This window comes from Oncorhynchus kisutch, unplaced genomic scaffold (assembly GCF_002021735.2).
Source record: "Oncorhynchus kisutch isolate 150728-3 unplaced genomic scaffold, Okis_V2 Okis06b-Okis10b_hom, whole genome shotgun sequence".
NCBI classification, from domain to species: Eukaryota; Metazoa; Chordata; class Actinopteri; order Salmoniformes; family Salmonidae; genus Oncorhynchus; species Oncorhynchus kisutch.
The window spans coordinates 9,678,495-9,701,659 of record NW_022261983.1 but is presented as its reverse complement, the minus strand read 5'-3'; the positions used below and the strand labels follow the sequence as shown (position 1 = coordinate 9,701,659).

The 23,165-nt window shown below is 46.1% G+C and overlaps 1 protein-coding gene across 4 annotated transcripts in view; it reads left to right on the top strand.

The window, feature by feature from the left end:
- The first annotated feature begins 6,103 nt into the window (after positions 1-6,103).
- The window catches only part of LOC109879551 (BAH and coiled-coil domain-containing protein 1), a 65,742-nt gene continuing 48,680 nt past the window's right edge, over positions 6,104-23,165 (top strand). For all 4 annotated transcript variants that reach the window (XM_031814375.1, XM_031814376.1, XM_031814374.1 and 1 more), the window contains exons 1-5: positions 6,104-6,215; positions 12,334-12,653; positions 14,992-15,331; positions 16,943-17,866; positions 22,126-22,295. In XM_031814375.1, coding sequence (XP_031670235.1) covers positions 6,110-6,215; positions 12,334-12,653; positions 14,992-15,331; positions 16,943-17,866; positions 22,126-22,295 — 1,860 coding nt within the window. In that variant the 5' untranslated portion in view covers positions 6,104-6,109. The remainder of the gene's footprint in view (positions 6,216-12,333; positions 12,654-14,991; positions 15,332-16,942; positions 17,867-22,125; positions 22,296-23,165) is intronic.

Here is a 23,165-nt window from a genome sequence, read left to right as displayed (position 1 = left end):
ATTCAGACCCATAACCATTCAGATGGTGGTAGACTATAGCAGTTATTAATTCAGACCCATAACCATTCAGACCATAACCATTCAGATGGTGGTAGACTATAGCATTATTATTCAGAACCATAACCATTCAAGATGGTGGTAGACTATAGCAGTTATTAATTCAGACCCATAACCATTCAGATGGTGGTAGACTATAGCAGTTATTAATTCAGACCCATAACCATTCAGATGGTGGTAGGCTATAGCAGTTATTAATTCAGACCCATAACCATTCAGATGGTGGTAGACTATAGCAGTTATTATTCAGACCCATAACCATTCAGATGGTGGTAGACTATAGCAGTTATTAATTCAGACCCATAACCATTCAGATGGTGGTAGACTATAGCAGTTATTAATTCAGACCATAACCATTCAGACCCATAACCATTCAGATGGTGGTAGACTATAGCAGTTATTAATTCAGACCCATAACCATTCAGACCATAACCATTCAGATGGTGGTAGACTATAGCAGTTATTAATTCAGACCCATAACCATTCAGATGGTGGTAGACTATAGCAGTTATTAATTCAGACCCATAACATTCAGATGGTGGTAGACTATAGCAGTTATTAATTCAGACCCATAACCATTCAGATGGTGGTAGGCTATAGCAGTTATTAATTCAGACCCATAACCATTACAACCATGCTCAACCATACGATCAACCAGACACTCTTCTTTAAGAAGTACACCATGCTCAACCATACGATCAACAAGACACTCTTCTTTAAGAAGTACACCATGCTCAACCATACGATCAACCAGACACTCTTCTTTAAGAGTACACCATGCTCAACCATACGATCAACCAGACACTCTTCTTTAAGAAATACACCATGTTCAACCATACGATCAACCAGACACTCTTCTTTAAGAAGTACACCATGCTCAACCATACGATCAACCAGACACTCTTCTTTAAGAAGTACACCATGCTCAACCATACGATCAACCAGACACTCTTCTTTAAGAAGTACACCATGCTCAACCATACGATCAACAAGACACTCTTCTTTAAGAAGTACACCATGCTCAACATACGATCAACCAGACACTCTTCTTTAAGAAGTACACCATGCTCAACCATACGATCAACCAGACACTCTTCTTTAAGAAATACACCATGCTCAACCATCCGATCTACCAGACACTCTTCTTTAAGAAGTACACCATGCTCAACCATACGATCTACCAGACACTCTTCTTTAAGAAGTACACCCATGCTCAACCATACGATCTACAAGACACTCTTCTTTAAGAAGTACACCATGCTCAACCATCCGATCAACTAGACACTCTTCTTTAAGAAGTACACCATGCTCAACCATACGATCTACAAGACACTCTTCTTTAAGAAATCCACCATGCTCAACCATACGATCTACCAGACACTCTTCTTTAAGAAGTACACCATGCTCAACCATACGATCAACAAGACACTCTTCTTTAAGAAGTACACCATGCTCAACCATACGATCTACAAGACACTCTTCTTTAGAAGTACACCATGCTCAACCATATGATCTACAAGACACTCTTCTTTAAGAAGTACACCATGCTCAACCATACGATCAACCAGACACTCTTCTTTAAGAAGTACACCATGCTCAACCATACGATCAACAAGACACTCTTCTTTAAGAAGTACACCATGCTCAACCATACGATCAACAAGACACTCTTCTTTAAGAGTACACCATGCTCAACCATACGATCAACAAGACACCCTTCTTTAGAAATACACCATGCTCAACCATACGATCAACCAGACACTCTTCTTTAAGAGTAGTACACCATGCTCAACCATACGATCAACAGACACTCTTCTTTAAGAAGTACACCATGCTCAACCATACGATCAACAAGACACTCTTCTTTAAGAAGTACACCATGCTCAACCATACGATCAACAAGACACTCTTCTTTAGAAGTACACCATGCTCAACCATACGATCAACAAGACACTCTTCTTTAAGAAGTACACCATGCTCAACCATACGATCAACAAGACACTCTTCTTTAAGAAGTACACCATGCTCAACCATACGATCTACAAGACACTCTTCTTTAAGAAGTACACCATGCTCAACCATACGATCAACCAGACACTCTTCTTTAAGAAATACACCATGCTCAACCATACGATCAACCAGACACTCTTCTTTAAGAAGTACACCATGCTCAACCATACGATCAACCAGACACTCTTCTTTAAGAAGTACACCATGCTCAACCATACGATCAACAAGACACTCTTCTTTAAGAAGTACACCATGCTCAACCATACGATCAACCAGACACTCTTCTTTAAGAAGTACACCATGCTCAACCATACGATCAACCAGACACTCTTCTTTAAGAAGTAACCATGCTCAACCATACGATCAACCAGACACTCTTCTTTAAGAAGTACACCATGCTCAACCATACGATCTACAAGACACTCTTCTTTAAGAAGTACGCCATGCTCAACCATCCGATCTACCAGACACTCTTCTTTAAGAAATACCACCACCGCTTTATTCATCCGGGATGCATAAGCAACATTCTCATATCCCACCTTCTCTCCTACGGCGACCAGAAACTCCTCCACCGTGACAGCAGCTTCAGTAACACACCTAAAGCCGTGCCGAAGTGACAGGGACGTCCCCATTCGGGCCAAAATCAGGGTCATTTCCATACGAAAAACACAATACTTATTACAAAATAATAACCTTAATCAGCACAGAAGAAAATGCCACTAAGAAATAGAAAACCGAAAGAAAGTTGTGAATATCTAACTCTACACAACACATGCACTCCTTCGCTCATACAATTCCCAGCATGCACCAAACACTCCCAGCATGCAGAGAGAGAGAGAGAGAGAGAGAGAGAGAGAGATGCAGGCTGTAGAGCTGTAGTAGGTATGGTTGGGAGAGGAGAGAGAGAGAGAGGCAGGCTGTAGAGCTGTAGTAGGTATGGTTGGGAGAGAGAGAGAGAGAGAGGCAGGCTGTAGAGCTGTAGTAGGTATGGTTGGGAGAGAGAGAGAGAGAGAGAGATGCAGGCTGTAGAGCTGTAGTAGGTATGGTTGGGAGAGAGAGAGAGAGAGAGAGAGAGAGGCAGGCTGTAGAGCTGTAGTAGGTATGGTTGGGAGAGAGAGAGAGAGAGAGAGGCAGGCTGTAGAGCTGTAGTAGGTATGGTTGGGAGAGAGAGAGAGAGAGAGGGCAGGCTGTAGAGCTGTAGTAGGTATGGTTGGAGAGAGAGAGAGAGAGAGAGAGGCAGGCTGTAGAGCTGTAGTAGGTATGGTTGGGAGAGAGAGAGAGAGAGAGAGAGAGGCAGGCTGTAGAGCTGTAGTAGTATGTTTGGGAGAGAGAGATAGAGAGAGGCAGGCTGTAGAGCTGTAGTTGGTATGGTTGAGAGAGAGAGAGAGAGAGAGAGAGAGAGAGGCAGGCTGTAGAGCTGTAGTTGGTATTGTTGGGAGAGAGATAGGAGAGAGCGAGAGAGACGAGAGAGAGAGAGGGAGAGAGAGAGAGAGACAGGCTGTCAGAGCTGTAGTAGGTATGGTTGGGAGAGAGAGAGAGAGACAGGCTGTAGAGCTGTAGTAGGTATGGTTGGGAGAGAGAGAGAGAGGAGAGAGAGACAGGCTGTAGAGCTGTAGTATGATGGTTGGGGAGAGAGAGAGAGAGAGAGGCAGGTAGAAGCAAGGCCCATTGGTAACGGGGGGAGAGTAAGTTAATGGCACAGAAGACTTAGTGTTCCTGGGACTTAGTGTTAGAGATTCCACCCTTAATGTTAAAGTTATGTAGAGATTCCACCCTTAATGTTAAAGTTAGTAGAGATTCCACCTAATGTTAGAGTTAGGTAGAGATTCCACCCTTAATGTTAAAGTTGGTAGGATTTACCCTTAATGTTAGAGTATTCTAGATGATTCTACCCTTAATGTTAGAGTTAGGTAGAGATTCCACCCTTAATGTTAGAGTTAGGTAGAGATTCCACCCTTAATGTTAAAGTTAGGTAGAGATTCCACCCTTAATGTTAGAGTATGTAGAGATTCTACCCTTAATGTTAGAGTATGTAGAGATTCTACCCTTAATGTTAGAGTTAGGTAGAGATTCCACCCTTAATGTTAGAGTTAGGTTAGAGATTCCACCCTTAATGTTAGAGTTAGGTAGAGATTCCACCCTTAATGTTAGAGTTAGGTAGAGATTGCCACCCTTAATGTTAAAGTTAGGTAGAGATTCCACCCTTAATGTTACAGTATGTAGAGATTCCACCCTTAATGTTACAGTATGTAGAGATTCCACCCTTAATGTTAGAGTTAGGTAGAGATTCCACCCTTGAGTTAGTTTTAGATAGATATTTGTGAGGTGCAGAGACTGCGTGTTGGGGGTTAGGGCTCATCAGGGGAAAGGTGGTGAAGACTTCTCCCTGAACTGATATTTTTCTCCTAGGACCCTCCTCGCTCCATGTATCCCTCAGACCCTGCAGGAGAGGAGGAGAGGAAGAGGATGAGTGGAGAGCGGATGGGTCTGACCTGCCTGGACCGAGACAGAGAGGCCTACATCAGGTGAGACTCAGTCTGACGTTACTCAGCAATATGACATCATCATACACAGCCGGGCAACTTTCTGATTACAGACGTCAACAAGAACAAAGCGTAGACCTACCAAGGCCATCACTATACGCTTGGATATGTCACAAACAGCAACATGTAAACATGTCATTCCTGGAGACAACCCTACCAGTTTTGGAGGCAGCATTGTGTTTGCTGGCATAGAGTGGTAACGGTATCTACCTAACAGTGTTTTGTTTCACCCCACAGTTAAAGTTGTTTACAGTTAGTTAACAACCGCTCCTAGACTCATTACTAGCTACCGTAACACTGTAGTGTCAAAAACAGGTCTTCAAATAGGTGTCTTCCTCTACTCTCACCTCACCTCCTCCTCTACTCTCCTCACCTTCCTCCTCTACTCTCACCATCCTCCTCTACTCTCACCTTCCCTCCTCTACTCTCAACCATCCTCCTCTACTCTCACCATCCTCCTCTACTCTGACCATCCTCCTCTACTCTCAACCATCCTCCTCTACTCTCACCTTCCTCCTCTACTCTCAACCTTCCTCCTCTACTCTCACCTTCCTCCTCTACTCTCACCTTCCTCCTCTACTCTCACCATCCTCCTCTACTCTCACCTTCCTCCCCTACTCTCAACCATCCTCCCTCTACTCTCACCTTCCTCCTCTACTCTCACCTTCCTCCTCTACTCTGACCTTCCTCCTCTACTCTGACCTTCTTCCTATACTCTCGGCATCTTCCTCTACTCTCACCATCCTCCTCTACTACCTCACCATCTTTCCTCTACTCTCACCATCCTCCTCTACTCTCACCATCTTCCTCTACTCTCACCATCCTCCTCTACTCTCACCATCCTCCTCTACTCTGACCTTCCTCCTCTACTCTCACCTTCCTCTCTACTCTCACCTTCCTCCCCTACTCTCACCATCCTCCTCTACTCTCACCTTACTCCTCTACTCTGACCTTCCTCTATATTATTCTGTGCTTTCTGTCTCTCCTCATTTCTCTCTGAATGGTTCTATCTCAGGGATAATAAGGATCCAGTGGACTTCACAAGGATCCATCCGTCCAACAGCTGTCACGGTGACATCACCTCTCACCTCATGGTGCCGGGTGGGACTTCCCTACAATCTGGCCAATTAGGAGACCCCTCTGCACATGCACACGCCCACTCGGCCCACCACCATTGGCTGCCGAGCACTGGAAGTCCCTCCATCTGGATGACAAGCCACTCCTACGGTGAGAAAGTTCAATTGGATTCAAATTCAGAAAACCACATGTTGGTGTCACACTATAAATAAAAAACAATAAGACGTCTACAGATGTATTCTAGATCAGTCTTCATCTGGCTGTTTCATGTCCTGTTGATGCCTTTGCAGGCTGTGTTGCAGTATAGTTGTATTGGTAATGAACGACACATGGCTACTGAATCTGTTGTAACATCTTCCTGATGTTGCAGGAATCGGCCACTCAGCCCTCCACCAGAACCTCGCCCCAGGTTTTCTGCAGCCATGCCAGGGTCTCTACAGCCTGTGCTGCCTCTGCCTCAGGACCCGTCTACCCAGCTGGTGGTGCTACCCACAGAGCCTGCTGCCCACCCTGTCACACATCACCTGGGTGAGCCTCACTATTGTTCATTGTCTTTTCTCAATGGTTTTCTCCTCTTGCATGTCACTCTACATCCTTACTTAGTTACCCCAATACCCCATTACACCCTTACACCTTAGGTTTGAGGGGTAAATGTTATGGGGTAAGGGTAGGGTTAAGTGGTAAGAGTTGAGGGGTAGGTGTTAAGGGGTAAGGGTAGATGTTAAGGGGTAAGGGTAGGTGTTAAGGGGTAAGGGGTAAGGTGTTAAGGGGTAAGGGTAGGTGTTAAGGGGTAAGGGTAGGTTAAGGGGTAAGGGTAGGTGTAAGGGTAAGGGTAGGGGTAAGGGTAGGTGTTAAGGGGTAAGGGTAGGTGTTAAGTGGTAAGGGTAGGGTAAGGGGTAAGGGTAGGTGTTAAGGGGTAAGTGTTAAGGGGTAAGGTAGGTGTTAAGGGGTAAGGGTAGGTGTTAAGGGGTAAGGGTAGGGTTAAGGGGTAAGGGTAGGTGTTAAGGGGTAAGGGTAGGTGTTAAGGGGTAAGGGTAGGGTTAAGGGGTAAGGGTAGGTGTTAAGGGGTAAGGGTAGGTTTAAGGGGTAAGGGTAGGTGTTAAGGGGTAAGGGTAGGGTTAAGGGGTAAGGGTAGGTGTTAAGGGGTAAGGGTAGGGTTAAGGGGTAAGGGTAGGGTTAAGGGGTAAGGGTAGGTGTTAAGGGGTAAGGGTAAGTGTTAAGGGGTAAGGGTAGGTGTTAAGGGGTAAGGGTAGGTGTTAAGGGGTAAGGGTAGGATTAAGGGGTAAGGGTAGGTGTTAAGGGTTGAGGGGTAGATGATAAGGGGTAAGGGTAGGTGTTAAGGGTAAGTGTTAAGGGGTAAGGGTAGGTGTTAACTTTCACACATTAACAAGTCCAATACAGCAAATGAAAGATAAACATCTTGTTAATCTACCCATCATATCCGATTTCAAAAATTCTTTATGGTGAAAGCACAACATATGATTATGTTAGGTCATAGCCAAGTCAAAAAAACACACAGCCATTTTTCCAGCCAAAGATAGGAGTCACAAAAAGCAGAAATATAGATTAAATTAATCACTAACCTTTGATGATCTTCATCAGATGACACTCATAGGATATCATGTTACACAATACATGTATGTTTTGTTCGATAATGAGCATATTTATATCCAAAAATCTCAGTTTACATTGGCGCGTTACGTGCAGTAATGTTTTGATTCCAAAACATCCGGTGATTTTGCAGAAATACTCATAATAAACATTGATAAAAGATACAACTGTTATTCACAGAATTAAAGATAGACTTCTCCTTAATGCAACCGCTGTGTCAGATTTTTTAAAAACTTTACGGAAAAAGCATAATCTGAGAACGGCGCTCAGAACCCAAAACAGCCAGAGGAATATCCTCCATTTTGGAGTCAGCAAAGTTAGAAATAACACCATAAATATGCACTTACCTTTGATGATCTTCAACAGAAGGCACTCCCAGGAATCCCAGTTCGACAATAAATGACTGATTTGTTCCATAAAGTCCATCATTTATGTTCAAATAGCCACTTGTTGTTAGCATGTTCAGTCCAGTAATCCATCATCATGAGGCGCAGGCACTTCGTCCAGACAAAAACTCTAAAAGTTCCATTACAGTCCTTTAGAAACATGTCAAACGATGTATGGAATCAATCTTTAGGATGTTTTTAACATAAAACATCAATAATGTTCCAACCGGAGAATTCCTTTGTCTGAAGAAAAGCACTGGAACGAGAGGTAACTCTGTTGGGAGCGCGCATCATGAGACCAAGGCACTCTGCCAGAACACTGACTCAAAGAGGTCTCATGAGCCCCTCCTTTATAGTAGAATCCTCATTCAAGTTTCTAAAGACGGTTGACATCTAGTGGAAGCCGTAGGAAGTGCAACTTTATCCATATCTGTATCGGTAGCCCAAGCTTTGAAAAACTACAAACCTCAGATTGCCCACTTCCTGGTTGGATTTTTCTCAGGTTTTCGCGTGCCATATGAGTTCTGTTATACTCGCAGACATCATTCAAACAGTTTTAGAAACTTCAGAGTGTTTTCTATCCAATACTACTAATAATATGCATATATTAGCATCTGGGACTGAGTAGGAGGCAGTTCACTCTGGGAACGCTATTCATCCAAATGTGAAAACGCTGCCCCCTATCCCAAAAAGGTTAACACTTACCCTTAACACTTACCCTTACCCCTTAACACCTACCCTTACCCTTTAACACCTACCCTTACCCCTTAACACCTACCCCTCAACGTTGAGCACTTGATCTTTGGTTCATTGTATTCTCTTATTGCAAGTCTGTTGTTTTCTACTGCTGGTTGTATTTTCCATCCAGTAGTTTTACTGCAGCGTTTCCTTTATTTGCTGGTTGCATTAGTATATTATGTCGACAGCTGATGAGCTTTCTGTTAACGGCTGTCTCACACACAATTCAACACCCACACATATTTACGCATCCACATAGAAAACACACACACGGGCATGCTGCACACACACACACACACATATAGGTTTGCACTTACAAAACACACACACACAGAGAATACTCATCCCAGTTTCTGCTCACCACCTGTTCTGTTCCCCGCAGGGCTGGGTCCCTGGATGGGTCAGGGTGCGCTCCAAAAACATATGTACACACACACACACACACACACACACACACACACACACACACACACACACACACACACACACACACACACACACACACACACACACACACACACACACCACACACACACACACACACACACACACACACACACACACACTCCACAGAGGAAGAAGCTAAAGCAGTGCTCTACATCTATGCAGCAGGACCTATTCAGCGAACCGGCTGTGAAATTTAATTAGCTCTCCATCCTCAGTGGTGTGTTTCCTTCCGCGCTCCGCAGGAGTTGCAGAGGAGAGGGGAAGTGCATCCACGAAACCCTTCCCCGGGGAAAGATTAGCTTAGCCGGGTTAATGTTTCAGGACTAAGGTTCCATGGTGCGTCAGGGGGGCTGAGGGGGTGGAAGGAGGATCAGACTGGACTGTGAAATGTGTAAGAGGGCAAAAACACATTGAGTTGGAGAGAGAGGAAAGAGACAGAGAGAGAGAGAGAGAGAGAGACAGAGAGAGAGAGAGAAGAAGGCGTGGGCAGCTGAATCCCCAAAGCTGAGCTCCATGTGTCATAGTCAGTGTGCTCAGCTGCCCTCTCCCCAGATTCACAGTCCACACACACAGCATTCCTCTCTGCTCTGTAAAGAAGACACATCAGGGGAACGGCTGAGCTATGCTCCTCTTGAACATGGGAACTAGCATCCCTGCTGGTCCACAAGCTACTCATGTGGCCTGGAGAGCGGGCTGGAGTATGCTAGGCTGGATGGGTGGGTGAAGTTTTAGGGAGCACTGCAGGGTCGATCGCACCAAGGGGACCGTAATTTGGTTACTGGTCAGTGGCTCTGTCATCATCATCATGTAGTATGTCATTATAGTCACAATCCAGTGTATTTTCAGGTCAGCTGCCATGAGAGTCCATTCTATTCAGGAGGAGGAGAGAGAGAGAGGGAGAGAGATGAGGGAGAGAGGAGGGAGAGAAATAGAGAAAGAGAGGGGGAGAGAATGAGATAGAAGGGAGAGAGAGAGAGAGAAGGGAGAGAGGTGGGAGAGAGAGAGAGGTGGGAGAGAATAAGAGATATGGGAGAGAGAGAGAGGGAGGAAGAGAGAGAGAGGAGGGAGAGGAGAGATAGAGGGGAGAGAGAAAAAGAGGGGAGAGAGAGAGGAGAGAGAAAAAGAGGGGGGAGAGAGAGGAGCGTGGGAGGGCTGCTGTTTAGGTGACCATGTTCTCAGCATAAAGCAGCAGTGTTTCTTCAACAGAGGGATGTGATCAGCAGTGTTTGTTCACCAGAGGGATGTGATCCACAGTATTTGTTCAACAGAGGGATGTGATCCACAGTGTTTGTTCAACAGAGGGATGTGATCAGCAGTGTTTGTTCAACAGAGGGATGTGATCAGCAGTGTTTGTTCACCAGAGGGATGTGATCAGCAGTCTTTGTTCACCAGAGGGATGTGATCAGCAGTGTTTGTTCAACAGAGGGATGTGATCAGCAGTCTTTGTTCAACAGAGGGATGTGATCCACAGTGTTTGTTCAACAGAGGGTTGTGATCAGCAGTCTTTGTTCACCAGAGGGATGTGATCAGCAGTGTTTGTTCAACAGAGGGATGTGATCAGCAGTCTTTGTTCAACAGAGGGATGTGATCAGCAGTCTTTGTTCAACAGAGGGATGTGATCCACAGTGTTTGTTCAACAGAGGGTTGTGATCAGCAGTCTTTGTTCACCAGAGGGATGTGATCAGCAGTGTTTGTTCAACAGAGGGGATGTGATCAGCAGTGTTTGTTCAACAGAGGGATGTGATCAGCAGTCTTTGTTCAACAGAGGGATGTGATCCACAGTGTTTGTTCAACAGAGGGATGTGATCAGCAGTGTTTGTTCAACAGAGGGATGTGATCCACAGTGTTTGTTCAACAGAGGGATGTGATCCACAGTGTTTGTTCAACAGAGGGATGTGATCAGCAGTGTTTGTTCAACAGACGGATGTGATCAGCAGTCTTTGTTCAACAGAGGGATGTGATCAGCAGTCTTTGTTCAACAGAGGGATGTGATCAGCAGTGTTTGTTCAACATAGGGATGTGATCAGCAGTGTTTGTTCAACAGAGGGATGTGATCAGCAGTCTTTGTTCAACAGAGGGATGTGATCAGCAGTGTTTGTTCAACAGAGGGATGTGATCCACAGTGTTTGTTCAACAGAGGGATGTGATCCACAGTGTTTGTTCAACAGGGGGATGTGATCCACAGTGTTTGTTCAACAGATGAATGTGATCAGCAGTCTTTGTTCAACAGGGGGATGTGATCCACAGTGTTTGTTCAACAGAGAAATGTGATCAGCAGTGTTTGTTCAACAGAGGGATGTGATCAGTGTGTGTTATCTTGTGTGTAAGTGAGGCCTTTGCTTTTGTGTGAGAGATGGCAGTACTGGTGTTCCAGCATTGAGACATACAGATGTCTCAATGCTGCACATGTCTGGGTTATACTTTCTGAGAGACATACATTTATGGACAGCTTAGCTCCTTTCCCCCCATTGTGTTGATCTTGGTGTGTGTGTGTGTGTGTGTCTGTGTGTGTGGGTGTACCCCAGCTAGCACATTTGGTTCCTTGGAAGTTATGGGGTACGTACGTTTTTGATTTCCTATGTGTTCTGGGAACGACACCATACGTTTCCTGACCGGTAAACATTTTTCACTATGGTTCCACAAGGTTTTGTTAACGTTCTGAGAATGGAAATTATAGGTAATTTGAAGGTAATTAAATAACGTTCTGAGAACATGTTTCAGTAAGACTTTTAACAGCACTGTTAGCTTAGTTAGGGTTAACTGTTTTGAATTAATTTGATTCATTTGCTTAGTCATTAATCATGCAGTTTTTATAGTGGCACACCGTCAATGAGATTCGAACCTATGATCTTCTGTTCTCTATGGAATTAGTTTTTTAGGGTTTTTTATAAATTCATACAAAGATGTTCATTTTAGTCTATCAAACAGACCCTAGATCAAAGGAAACAACCACTAATTAAGATCAGGTATGGCAGAGGATAGAGTTTTGTTGACGCTGAGAACGAAATGTATTTGTTTTTAAATAACATTCTTAGTATGTTACTAATGTTTTCTTGTAATTTTTCTGGAAAGTTTTTAATATTCTGAGAACATGCCTATATATAGAACCATTAGGAAACCTGTAGGAAACGTTATGCTGAAGTACTGAAATTCCCAACTCAGAAACATATGGTTTTCAGAACGTTATGTGCTAGCTGGGTATCCTGCACTATTCCTATAAAGTTGTGGGAAAGTTGTATGCAAAATAACCATAGGACAATCACGCTGTTACTAAGCTCTGAGAAACGTGTGGTTCTCAGAACTTTATGTCCTAGCTGGGACGTGTGTATGTGCACTTGTACATATTCATGTGCATGAATGCATTTGAGAGTGCGTGTGTGTGCATGTGTGTGTGAGAGAGAGAGAGAGTGTGTGTGTGTGTGTGTGTGTGGGCTCCTCTGATCCACTCCTTTCTCTCTCATTAGATGTGATGGAGCAGCCTGGGCTGTGGCCCCCAGTGTACGGAGCCCGAGGGCCCTCCTCCCACATACACCCACAACACCCCGCTGTGTACTCCCGCTCGCAGTTTCTACGGCAACAGGAGCTGTACGCTCTCCAGCAGCATCAACAGCATCATCATCTGCAGCAGCAGCATCAACACCAACAGCAACAGAGTCACCAGTCACACCCCCAGTCACAACCCCAGTCACAACCCCAGCCACAGCCCCAGCCACAGCCACAGCCCCAGCAGCACCACAGGGCAGCACAGACCATGGAGCTTCAACACAGACCCAACCACGTCCAGGTGGGTGTGGCATACTGGCCACAGATTAACATGAATACCTACATACATACAAACACAAGTACGCACGGATGCACACACATTATCATGAATACACACACAGCCTTATTCTCATGACAACACCAGCAGCTTTGTTACATAGTACAGTACTTCCCCACACACAAACAGCATTGGGCCACAGCATGTACAGTACAGTACTTCCACACACACAAACAGCATTGGGCCACAGCATGTACAGTACAGTACTTCCCCACACACAAACAGCATTGGGCCACAGCATGTACAGTACAGTACTTCCCCACACACAAACAGCATTGGGCCACAGCATGTACAGTACAGTACTTCCCCACACACAAACAGCATTGGGCCACAGCATGTACAGTACAGTACTTCCCCACACACAAACAGCATTGGGCCACAGCATGTACAGTACAGTACTTCCACACACACAAACAGCATTGGGCCACAGCATGTACAGTACAGTACTTCCACACACACAAACAGCATTGGGCCACAGCATGTACAGTACAGTACTTCCACACACACAAACAGCATTGGGCCACAGCATGTACAGTACAGTACTTCCCCACACACAAACAGCATTGGGCCACAGCATGTACAGTACAGTACTTCCCCACACACAAACAGCATTGGGCCACAGCATGTACAGTACAGTACTTCCCCACACACAAACAGCATTGGGCCACAGCATGTACAGTACAGTACTTCCCCACACACAAACAGCATTGGGCCACAGCATGTACAGTACAGTACTTCCCCACACACAAACAGCATTGGGCCACAGCATGTACAGTACAGTACTTCCCCACACACAAACAGCATTGGGCCACAGCATGTACAGTACAGTACTTCCCCACACACAAACAGCATTGGGCCACAGCATGTACAGTACAGTACCTATTCATAGCTTCATAGCCCAATATTATCCCAGGATTTGCTGACTCTCCCTCTGGAATAGTTTGGGCTCAGTATGGATGGTGGTGCAAACTGCCTGGTTTGTCATTGCACACAGTAAGAGTCAATATATCCAGGTTGAATGAATTCCTGGCTCAGCTGAACACAGGTTCCACACTCCCAGGGTTGCAAAATCCCCGAACTTTCCCAGAATTCCCTGGTTTTCTAGAAACCCTGATTGGAAGGGTCCTGGAATTCAAATCAAATCAAAGTTTATTTGTCACGTGCGCCAAATACAACAGTTGTAGACCTTGCTTACTTACAAGCCCTAACCTTACTTACTTACAAGCCCTAACCTTACTTACTTACAAGCCCTAACCATGCTTACTTACAAGCCCTAACCTTACTTACTTACAAGCCCTAACCTTACTTACTTACAAGCCCTAACCTTACTTACTTACAAGCCCTAACCTTACTTACTTACAAGCCCTAACCAACAGTGCAGTTTTTAAGTAAAAAATAGGCTTTAGGTAAACAATAGATAAGTAAAATGACAGTGAAAATAGCAGTAGCGGGGCTATATACAGGTGGTACCGGTGCAGAGTGTGAGGGGGCACCGGTTAGTCGGGCTAATGGAGGTAATATGTACATGTAGGTAGAGTTAAAGTGACCATGCATAGATGAAGTACAACGAAATAAGGAGGAAATCCATGAATCCTCCAACCAGGATTTCTGGGAAAGCAGGGCATTCTGGGAAAGTTACCTGGATTTTACAACCTTTCACACACAATACCAATACTGACGAAGCCTCTTGGTCAATCAGCAGATTGCTCAAGATTTGGTTACATCATCTAGAATGTAGACACGACACTCATAGAAAAACAGGTGCTGTCTAGAATATTTAGCTGTCCCCATAAGAGAACCCATTGAAGAACACTTTTTGGTTCCAGGTAGAACCCTTTCGGTTCCATGTAGAACCCTTTCCCCAGAAGGTTCTACATGGAACCCAAAAGAGTTCTACCTGGAACCAAATAGGGTTCTCCTATGGGGACAGCGAACCCTTTTTTCTAAGAGTGTAGGGCATGTTCTCTATGGCTTGTCTTTGGTTATTATGGGGTGCTCTACTTTAGGCTATCGCTCCATTCAGTCTCATTGTGGGAGTTGTGCTTGGTTTACTCCAATGGATCAGTGGATAAGGACTAGTGCTGCTAACACCAGGGTTGTGGGTTTGAGTCATGCAGTGGGCCACATCATTTAATATGTCGGTCAATGTTGACACTTTTATCCAAAGGGACTTTGAGAACTGTCAACATTGACAGAGCCACGTACAGTAAATTCCCATGTAAATGGAACGTTCTGTTCACACGTAAATCACCTGCTCTATGTTCTACGTGGTGTTTGTGTGTTTTCGTCCCTCTGTGGGTAGGTGCAGAAGAGACCAGAGTCAGTGGAGCTGGAGGAGCTGCTCTCTGAGCCACCAGGTTCTAAACCTTCCAAACCCTACTCCTCCTACCACAGAAACACCCCCACCCCGGGGGCCTGCACTGCTCACCTGTCCCCCTGCTGCCAGTCCCAGTCCCCCACCCTGCGCCCCCACCCTAAGAGCACCCCATCCACCCCCTGCCCCGCCCCTAGCCCGGCAGCCGCCGCCCCTCGGTCTCCGGAAATCAGTCCCGCCCCCCCACAGCTGCCAAAAGGGGCGGAGACCCAGGACAAGAGAGGAGAGGGACAGCCCCTGCAGGATTACCCACAATCCCTGGAGCCTGGTAAGGGAACTCACACTGTCCATCCACTCTGACTGTGTCCCAATTATCTCTCCTTCCTCCCAAAGTGTGCACTTGTTCAGTTCCCTTCACTGATCTTAAAGGCAATGAAGGGTATAAAATAACCCCACTAGCTCATGCCTCCACCTACCTAAGGGTTCTACATTTGTGGAAGAAGTGAACAGGTGCTCTCTTCAGGATATTGGAGAAACTATTGGGACACATCCCCCAGGTTACATTCTAATATTCACACTAACATATCACTTAGGTTGCGTTTACACAGGCAGCCCAATTCTGATATTTTTTTCCACTAATTGGTCTTTTAACCAATCACATCAGATCTTTTCACATCAAATCAGAATTGGGCTGCCTAAGTGATATTTTAGAAGCTCTCTGAGGGTCATATGAGAAATATGTATGATGACAATAGACTGTTAAGAGGGATATGCAAGATAGTTAGAGACACACAGCTCATTCAGCTGTCAAGGGTTCTACACTAACAACCCTGGCCTTCAAAGTCTATCTGTGAAAATTGTAAATGACTGATAGGTCTGACACAGCAACAGAGGACATAGCACTACAAATCATCATCCAGCAACAGAGGACATAGCACTACAAATCATCATCCAGCAACAGAGGACATAGCACTACAAATCATCATCCAGCAACAGAGGACATAGCACTACAAATCATCATCCAGCAACAGAGGACATAGCACTACAAATCATCATCCAGCAACAGAGGACATAGCACTACAAATCATCATCCAGCAACAGAGGACATAGCACTACAAATCATCATCCAGTAACTGCCACAGCCTATGGGGTCCTTAATGATATTGTTCTGCTTCTATGGCTCATGCCTGTGCCTGTGTCCCAAATGTCAACCTATTCCCTAGCCCGTGGTCAAAAGTAGTGCACTAAATAAAGAATAGAGTGCCATTTGTGACGCATCGTGTGTGAGTGGCTGGGGTTGGCTGGCGAGCCCTGGGATTGACACATAAAGCAGCTCTGAGCTGGAGAAGTAAACACATAAAATGGCTGCCGGCCCGGCTGGTCTCTCTCTCAGCACTGTCACCTCGGTAATGACTGAGAAACACCTCGCTCAGAGCCTTGTAGGCTCCGCCCCCCCAGGCCCACACCCTCTTCATCACCATTAACGCCTCGCTAACTGCCTTGCTATGCCATTCCACGCCAGAAGATATAAAAGTGGCAGGCCACCTTTGATAAACGAAACCTCCTACACTTCAAATAGCAAGCTAACACACACACCTACGATGAATACCACGTCCACACATGTATACGCACACGCACACGGTTCTCTCCCCTTCCTGTGTGTTGTGAGATCAAGGCGCAGTGCCACCTACGTCATTTCCTCTTCCTGTGCCTCTCTACCCTCTCATGACCCTGGAGTGAGTTCTATTCAGGGAGGGTCCTCGGGGTTAGGCCTTTTGAACAGCCTCTGACCACACTTCACAGGAGAGAGAGAGAGAAAGAGTTGTAGGGACGTTCATCTGGCTTTTGAGAAATGTTTTTGCCCTTTGTTGTGAAGCTTTTTTACTTATTACTTATTCCTCTTTTAAACCTGCCTTTTCTCTTTCCTATGTTTTTATAGACTTGCCTCCTGGATACACCTTCCCTGCCATCGCCATGGGTTACAGGAGCTGCACATCGCCCCACGATGTCCGATTGGCCGAGCCAGCTGACCTGGAGGCGGTTCAGGCGGAGCCTGCTGAGAATGCTCCCCAGCCTCTCTCCAGCCTAGGGGCGGAGCTAGAGTGTCAAGCCATGGTGAGGCCCCTCCCACACCAGGAAGTGGAGGAGGAAGAGGAGGGGCAAAAGGAAGAGGAGGTGCAGAGAGAGGAGGTGGAAGCCAGAGTAGCAGCAGGCAGCTGTGGACCAGATCAGGAGCATAGGGAGGAGCAGGAGGAGGAGGTGTCAGTGTGTCCTCCTGCGGAGAGCCGTGTGTGTGACACCGCCTCCTGTCCCATCCCTATCCCCCTCTCTGAGGAGGAGAACCACAGAGATGACCCCACCTCCACCCTGGAGGAGCAGGAGGAGGAAAAGTGCAAGGTGGAGAGAGGACAGCAGCAGGAGGTGGCAGGAGAACAGGAGGAGCAGGACTCCACCATCATCGACCTGGACCCTCCCTGCCCTGCCCAGCCCCACCAGGAGGCACATAAGGAGGAGGAAGAGGAGGGAGGAGAGGAGGAGAGTACTCCTAATGATGACAACCACTCAGTAGAGTTGGTGTGCCTCTCCCCCTCCTCTCCCTCTCTGTGCCCCAGCCAGTCTATCATCACCCTCTCCACCCCCCTGAAACCCATTGTGCCTAGTTACTGGAGCCTAGAGCTGCTGATCGCTGCAGCCTTCTGTGCCGACGTCCCTCCGTTTCCCATGCTGGCCTCCAGCACCCTCCAGCCCCAGGCCGGTGACACCCATCCCTGCCCCAGCCACCCCCACCACGGCATGGAGCTGCTCAGCGAGCTGGCCGACCTGGAGCTCCAACAGCACCGACACAACACAGGAGACAGCCAAGGTGAGAGATATAGTCAGACAGACGGACGGACAGGCGAACAGATGGATGGACAGACAGCAGTCTGAAATGATGTCATTGTAACTAGAAGCTGATTGAAATGACAATCAGAAACAAATGATGTCATTTCAACCAGCCCGCCAGGGTGATGTCACTTAAAGCTGGAATCCTTCAGGTTTTTATTTATTCATTAGGATCCCCATTAGCCGACGCCATGGCGACAGCTAGTCTTACTGGGGTCCGACACGTAACGAAAAATACATTACAGATAAAAGACTTTACAATCCTCCTAACTCTTTCTTTCCAAGTCTCCCCCAGAGATCTCTTTCTACGAGCAGTAGCAGGCTTCCTAGAAGTCTCCTCTAATGATAGAGCAGGAGAGAGAGAAGCAGCAAACCTCTGGTACAATACAGATCCTTGATACAACACAGACCTCTGTTACCATACAGAGCCCTGATACAACACAGACCTAGTCCTCTGCTACAGTACTCTCTGTCTCTCTCTCTCTCTCTGTCTCTGTCTCTCTCTCTCTCTCTCTCTCTCTCTCTCTATCTGTCTCTGTCTCTGTATCTGTCTGTCTGTCTGTCTCTCTCTCTCTCTCTCTCTCTCTCTCTCTCTGTCTCTCTCTCTCTCTCTCTCTCTGTCTCTGTCTGTCTCTCTGTCTCTCTCTCTCTCCTGCTCCGCTCACCCTCTGCCTCTCTGTAAAATCCACACACACACACTTACGTGCGCACATTCGTGTAAGTACACACACAAGTGTGTGGGTAATCACAAAAACAGTGGATGTTGTTGGGACCCTGGAGCATTGCCTCAGTAATTACAACCCATTGTTTTAAAGTGCCTTTTAAAGCTTCCTCGGTTTCAAAGCGCCGCAGTCGCGTTTAGTTTTTTTCCGTGTTCATGCAAAAGGATGTTTTGTGTTTACCCCATCTTCCTAATACATTTAACTGGTCCCGAAAGATGGCGACTATAAAAAGGACCTCATCAAGTGATTTTTAGAGTGTTGTTGTTTTGGCTGTGTGATGTCATCGCAGGCTCTGAGGAGTTACTAAAGACATCAGTAAGCATTACTAGGTGACTTCTTGTAATGATATAACTTCTCACAGTCCCTCATCATGTGTAGCCCCCAGGGCGGAGAGAGAGGTCCCTACCTAGTACAGCAGTACGGTATTATCATTTCTGAGCCGAGCTGAGCCCATCCGAACTGTACTGCACTGGCCTGGTTACAGTATGCACAGTGTGAAAAGGGTACGGGGGTATCCAATATATTCCACCACAACAGCCGCAGACCTACAGTACAGTACTGTAGATGTCTATACTACATGGTGAAACCCTGGGCCAGATGGTCAGGTAGTACCACAGACCTACAGTACTGTAGATGTCTATACTACATGGTGAAACCCTGGGCCAGATGGTCAGGTAGTACCACAGACCTACAGTACTGTAGATGTCTATATTGCATGGTGAAACCCTGGGCCAGATGGTCAGGTAGTACCACAGACCTACAGTACTGTAGATGTCTATACTACATGGTGAAACCCTGGGCCAGATGGTCAGGTAGTACCACAGACCTACAGTACAGTACTGTAGATGTCGATACTACATGGTGAAACCCTGGGCCAGATGGTCAGGTAGTACCACAGACCTACAGTACAGTACTGTAGATGTCTATACTGCATGGTGGAACCCTGGGCCAGATGGTCAGGTAGTACCACAGACCTACAGTACAGTATTGTCGATGTCTATACTGCATGGTGGAACCCTGGGCCAGATGGTCAGGTAGTACCACAGACCTACAGTAGTGTAGATGTCTATACTGCATGGTGAAACCCTGGGCCAGATGGTCAGGTAGTACCACAGACCTACAGTACTGTACTGTAGATGTCTATACTGCATGGTGAAACCCTGGGCCAGATGGTCAGGTAGTACCACAGACCTACAGTACTGTACTGTAGATGTCTATACTGCATGGTGAAACCCTGGGCCAGATGGTCAGGTAGTACCACAGACCTACAGTACTGTAGATGTCTATACTGCATGGTGAAACCCTGGGCCAGATGGTCAGGTAGTACCACAGACCTACAGTACAGTACTGTAGATGTCTATACTGCATTGTGAAACCCAGGGCCAGATGATCAGGTAGTACCAATACCTACAGTACTGTAGATGTCTATACTACATGGTGAAACCCTGGGCCAGATGGTCAGGTAGTACCACAGACCTACAGTACTGTATATGTCTATACTGCATGGTGAAACCCTGGGCCAGATGGTCAGGTAGTACCACAGACCTACAGTACAGTACTGTATATGTCTATATTGCATGGTGAAACCCTGGGCCAGATGGTCAGGTAGTACCACAGACCTACAGTACTGTAGATGTCTATACTGCATGGTGAAACCCTGGGCCAGATGTTCAGGTAGTACCACAGACCTACAGTACAGTACTGTAGATGTCTATACTGCATGGTGGAACCCTGGGCCAGATGGTCAGGTAGTACCACAGACCTACAGTACAGTACTGTAGATGTCTATACTGCATGGTGGAACCCTGGGCCAGATGGTCAGGTAGTACCACAGACCTTCAGTACAGTACTGTAGATGTCTATACTGCATGGTGAAACCCTGGGCCAGATGGTCAGTACACTGAAATTCCAATTCCAATTCTCTCGAATGTTTTCAATTGAGGAAACTGTCGAATTAGAATTAGAATTTGGTTTACTTGATTAATTTATTAGACTTGAAATGAAACTGACCAGAGCCCTGTTGGATAGACCATATGGAGCATGTCAACTGCATGTCCAATGACGTTCAACTAGAAATTGTCTGCAGTCCATCTGCAGATGTTAAACGTACAAACATCAGTAGACTATCAGCACTGCAGCATCTCAACAGCATGTCTTCAGCCTTTCAGCAGCATCTCAACAGCATGTCTTCAGCCTTTCAGCAGCATCTCAACAGCATGCCTTCAGCCTTTCAGCAGCATCTCAACAGCATGTCTTCAGCCTTTCAGCTGCATCTCAACAGCATGCCTTCAGCCTTTCAACAGCATGTCTTCAGCCTTTCAACAGCATCTCAACAGCATGCCTTCAGCCTTTCAGCAGCATCTCAACAGCATGTCTTCAGCCTTTCAACAGCATCTCAACAGCATGTCTTCAGCCTTTCAGCAGCATCTCAACAGCATGTCTTCAGCCTTTCAACAGCATCTCAACAGCATGTCTTCAGCCTTTCAACAGCATCTCAACAGCATGCCTTCAGCCTTTCAGCAGCATCTCAACAGCATGTCTTCATCCTTTCACCAGCATCTCAACAGCACGTCTTCAGCCTTTCAGCAGCATCTCAACAGCATGTCTTCATCCTTTCACCAGCATCTCAACAGCACGTCTTCAGCCTTTCAGCAGCATCTCAACAGCATGTCTTCAGCATCTCAACAGCATGTCTTCAGCCTTTCAGCAGCATATCTTCAGCCTTTCAGCAGCATCTCAACAGCATGCCTTCAGCCTTTCAACAGCATCTCAACAGCATGTCTTCAGCCTTTCAACAGCATGTCTTCAGCCTTTCAACAGCATCTCAACAGCATGTCTTCATCCTTTCAGCAGCATCTCAACAGTATGTCTTCATCCTTTCAGCAGCATCTCAACAGCATGTATTCAGCATCTCAACAGCATGTCTTCAGCCTTTCAGCAGCATCTCAACAGCATGTCTTCATCCTTTCAGCAGCATCTCAACAGCATGTCTTCATCCTTTCAGCAGCATCTCAACAGCATGTCTTCATCCTGTCAGCAGCATCTCAACAGCATGTCTTCAGCATCTCAATAGCATGTCTTCAGCATCTCAACAGCATGTCTTCAGCCTTTCAGCAGCATCTCAACAGCATGCCTTCAGCATCTCAACAGCATGTCTTCAGCCTTTCAACAGCATCTCAACAGCATGCCTTCATCCTTTCAACAGCATCTCAACAGCATGTCTTCAGCCTTTCAGCAGCATCTCAACAGCATGCCTTCATCCTTTCAACAGCATCTCAACAGCATGCCTTCAGCCTTTCAGCAGCATCTCAACATTACATTTGTAGAGCTACAGATGAGCTATCCAAGTAAAGTGTTACAGAGGAAGGTGTGCTGCACAGGATCACACCCTAGATGGAATTCAAATAAAGATAAGATACTAGAATGACACGTAACATCTAACTCTGAATGAACATGTCTGTCATTATCACGGCTCGTTTTCCTTGACCCCTGACCGAGTCTGTGTTTCGACCCACAGGAGAGGAGATGTTGATCTTTGACCTCCAGAGTCTTGCCACCCTGGCAGCAGCCCGTGCCTTGGAGCTGGGTGCCCAGGAGGGTAGCGGGGAGGATGCCGGGCGGCACTACCCGGCCCGCAAGACCCTCAACCTGCGCAGGAAATACAGCTGGACACCTCGCCACGAACCGGTAGAGTACAACTATACTGTATCCTGATGTTCTATTTACCATTAGAACAGAATGCAGTACATTCAAAAAATACACGAGAAGGAATCTTAAATGGTTAAGTGCAGACTCTGATTTTAGACTGTTAGTTTAATAACATGCATAAGCATGATATAGCCCTTCGTACATCAGCTGATATCTCAAAGTGCTGTAAAAGAAACCCAGCCTAAAACCCCAAACAGCAAGCAATGCAGGTGTTGAAGCACGTTGGCTAGGAAAAACTCCCTAGAAAGGCCAAAACCTAGGAAGAAACCTAGAGAGGAACCAGGCTATGTGGGGTGGCCAGTCCTCTTCTGGCTGTGCCGGGTGGAGATTATAATAGAACATGGCCAAGATGTTCAAATGTTCATAAATGACCAGCATGGTCAAATAATAATAATCACAGTAGTTGTCGAGGGTGCAGCAAGTCAGCACCTCAGGAGTAAATATCAGTTTGCTTTTCATAGCCGATCATTAAAAGTATCTCTACTAGAGGTCGACGGATTAATCAGAATGGCCAATTAATTAGGGCCGATTTCAAGTTTTCATAACAATCGGAAATCGGTGTTTTTGGGCGGCGATTTGCCGATTTTTGTCATAGATTTTTTTACACCTTTCTTTAATCTTTATTTAACTAGGCAAGTCAGTTAAGAACATATTCTTATTTTCAATGACGGCCTAAGAACAGTGGGTTAACTGCCTCGTTCAGGGGCAGAAAGACAGATTTTCACATTGTCAGCTCGGGGGATCCAATCGTGCAACCTTACAGGTAACTAGTCCAACGCAATAACGACCTGCCTCTCTCTCGTTGCACTCCACAAGGAGACTGCCTGTTACGCAAATGCAGTAAGCCAA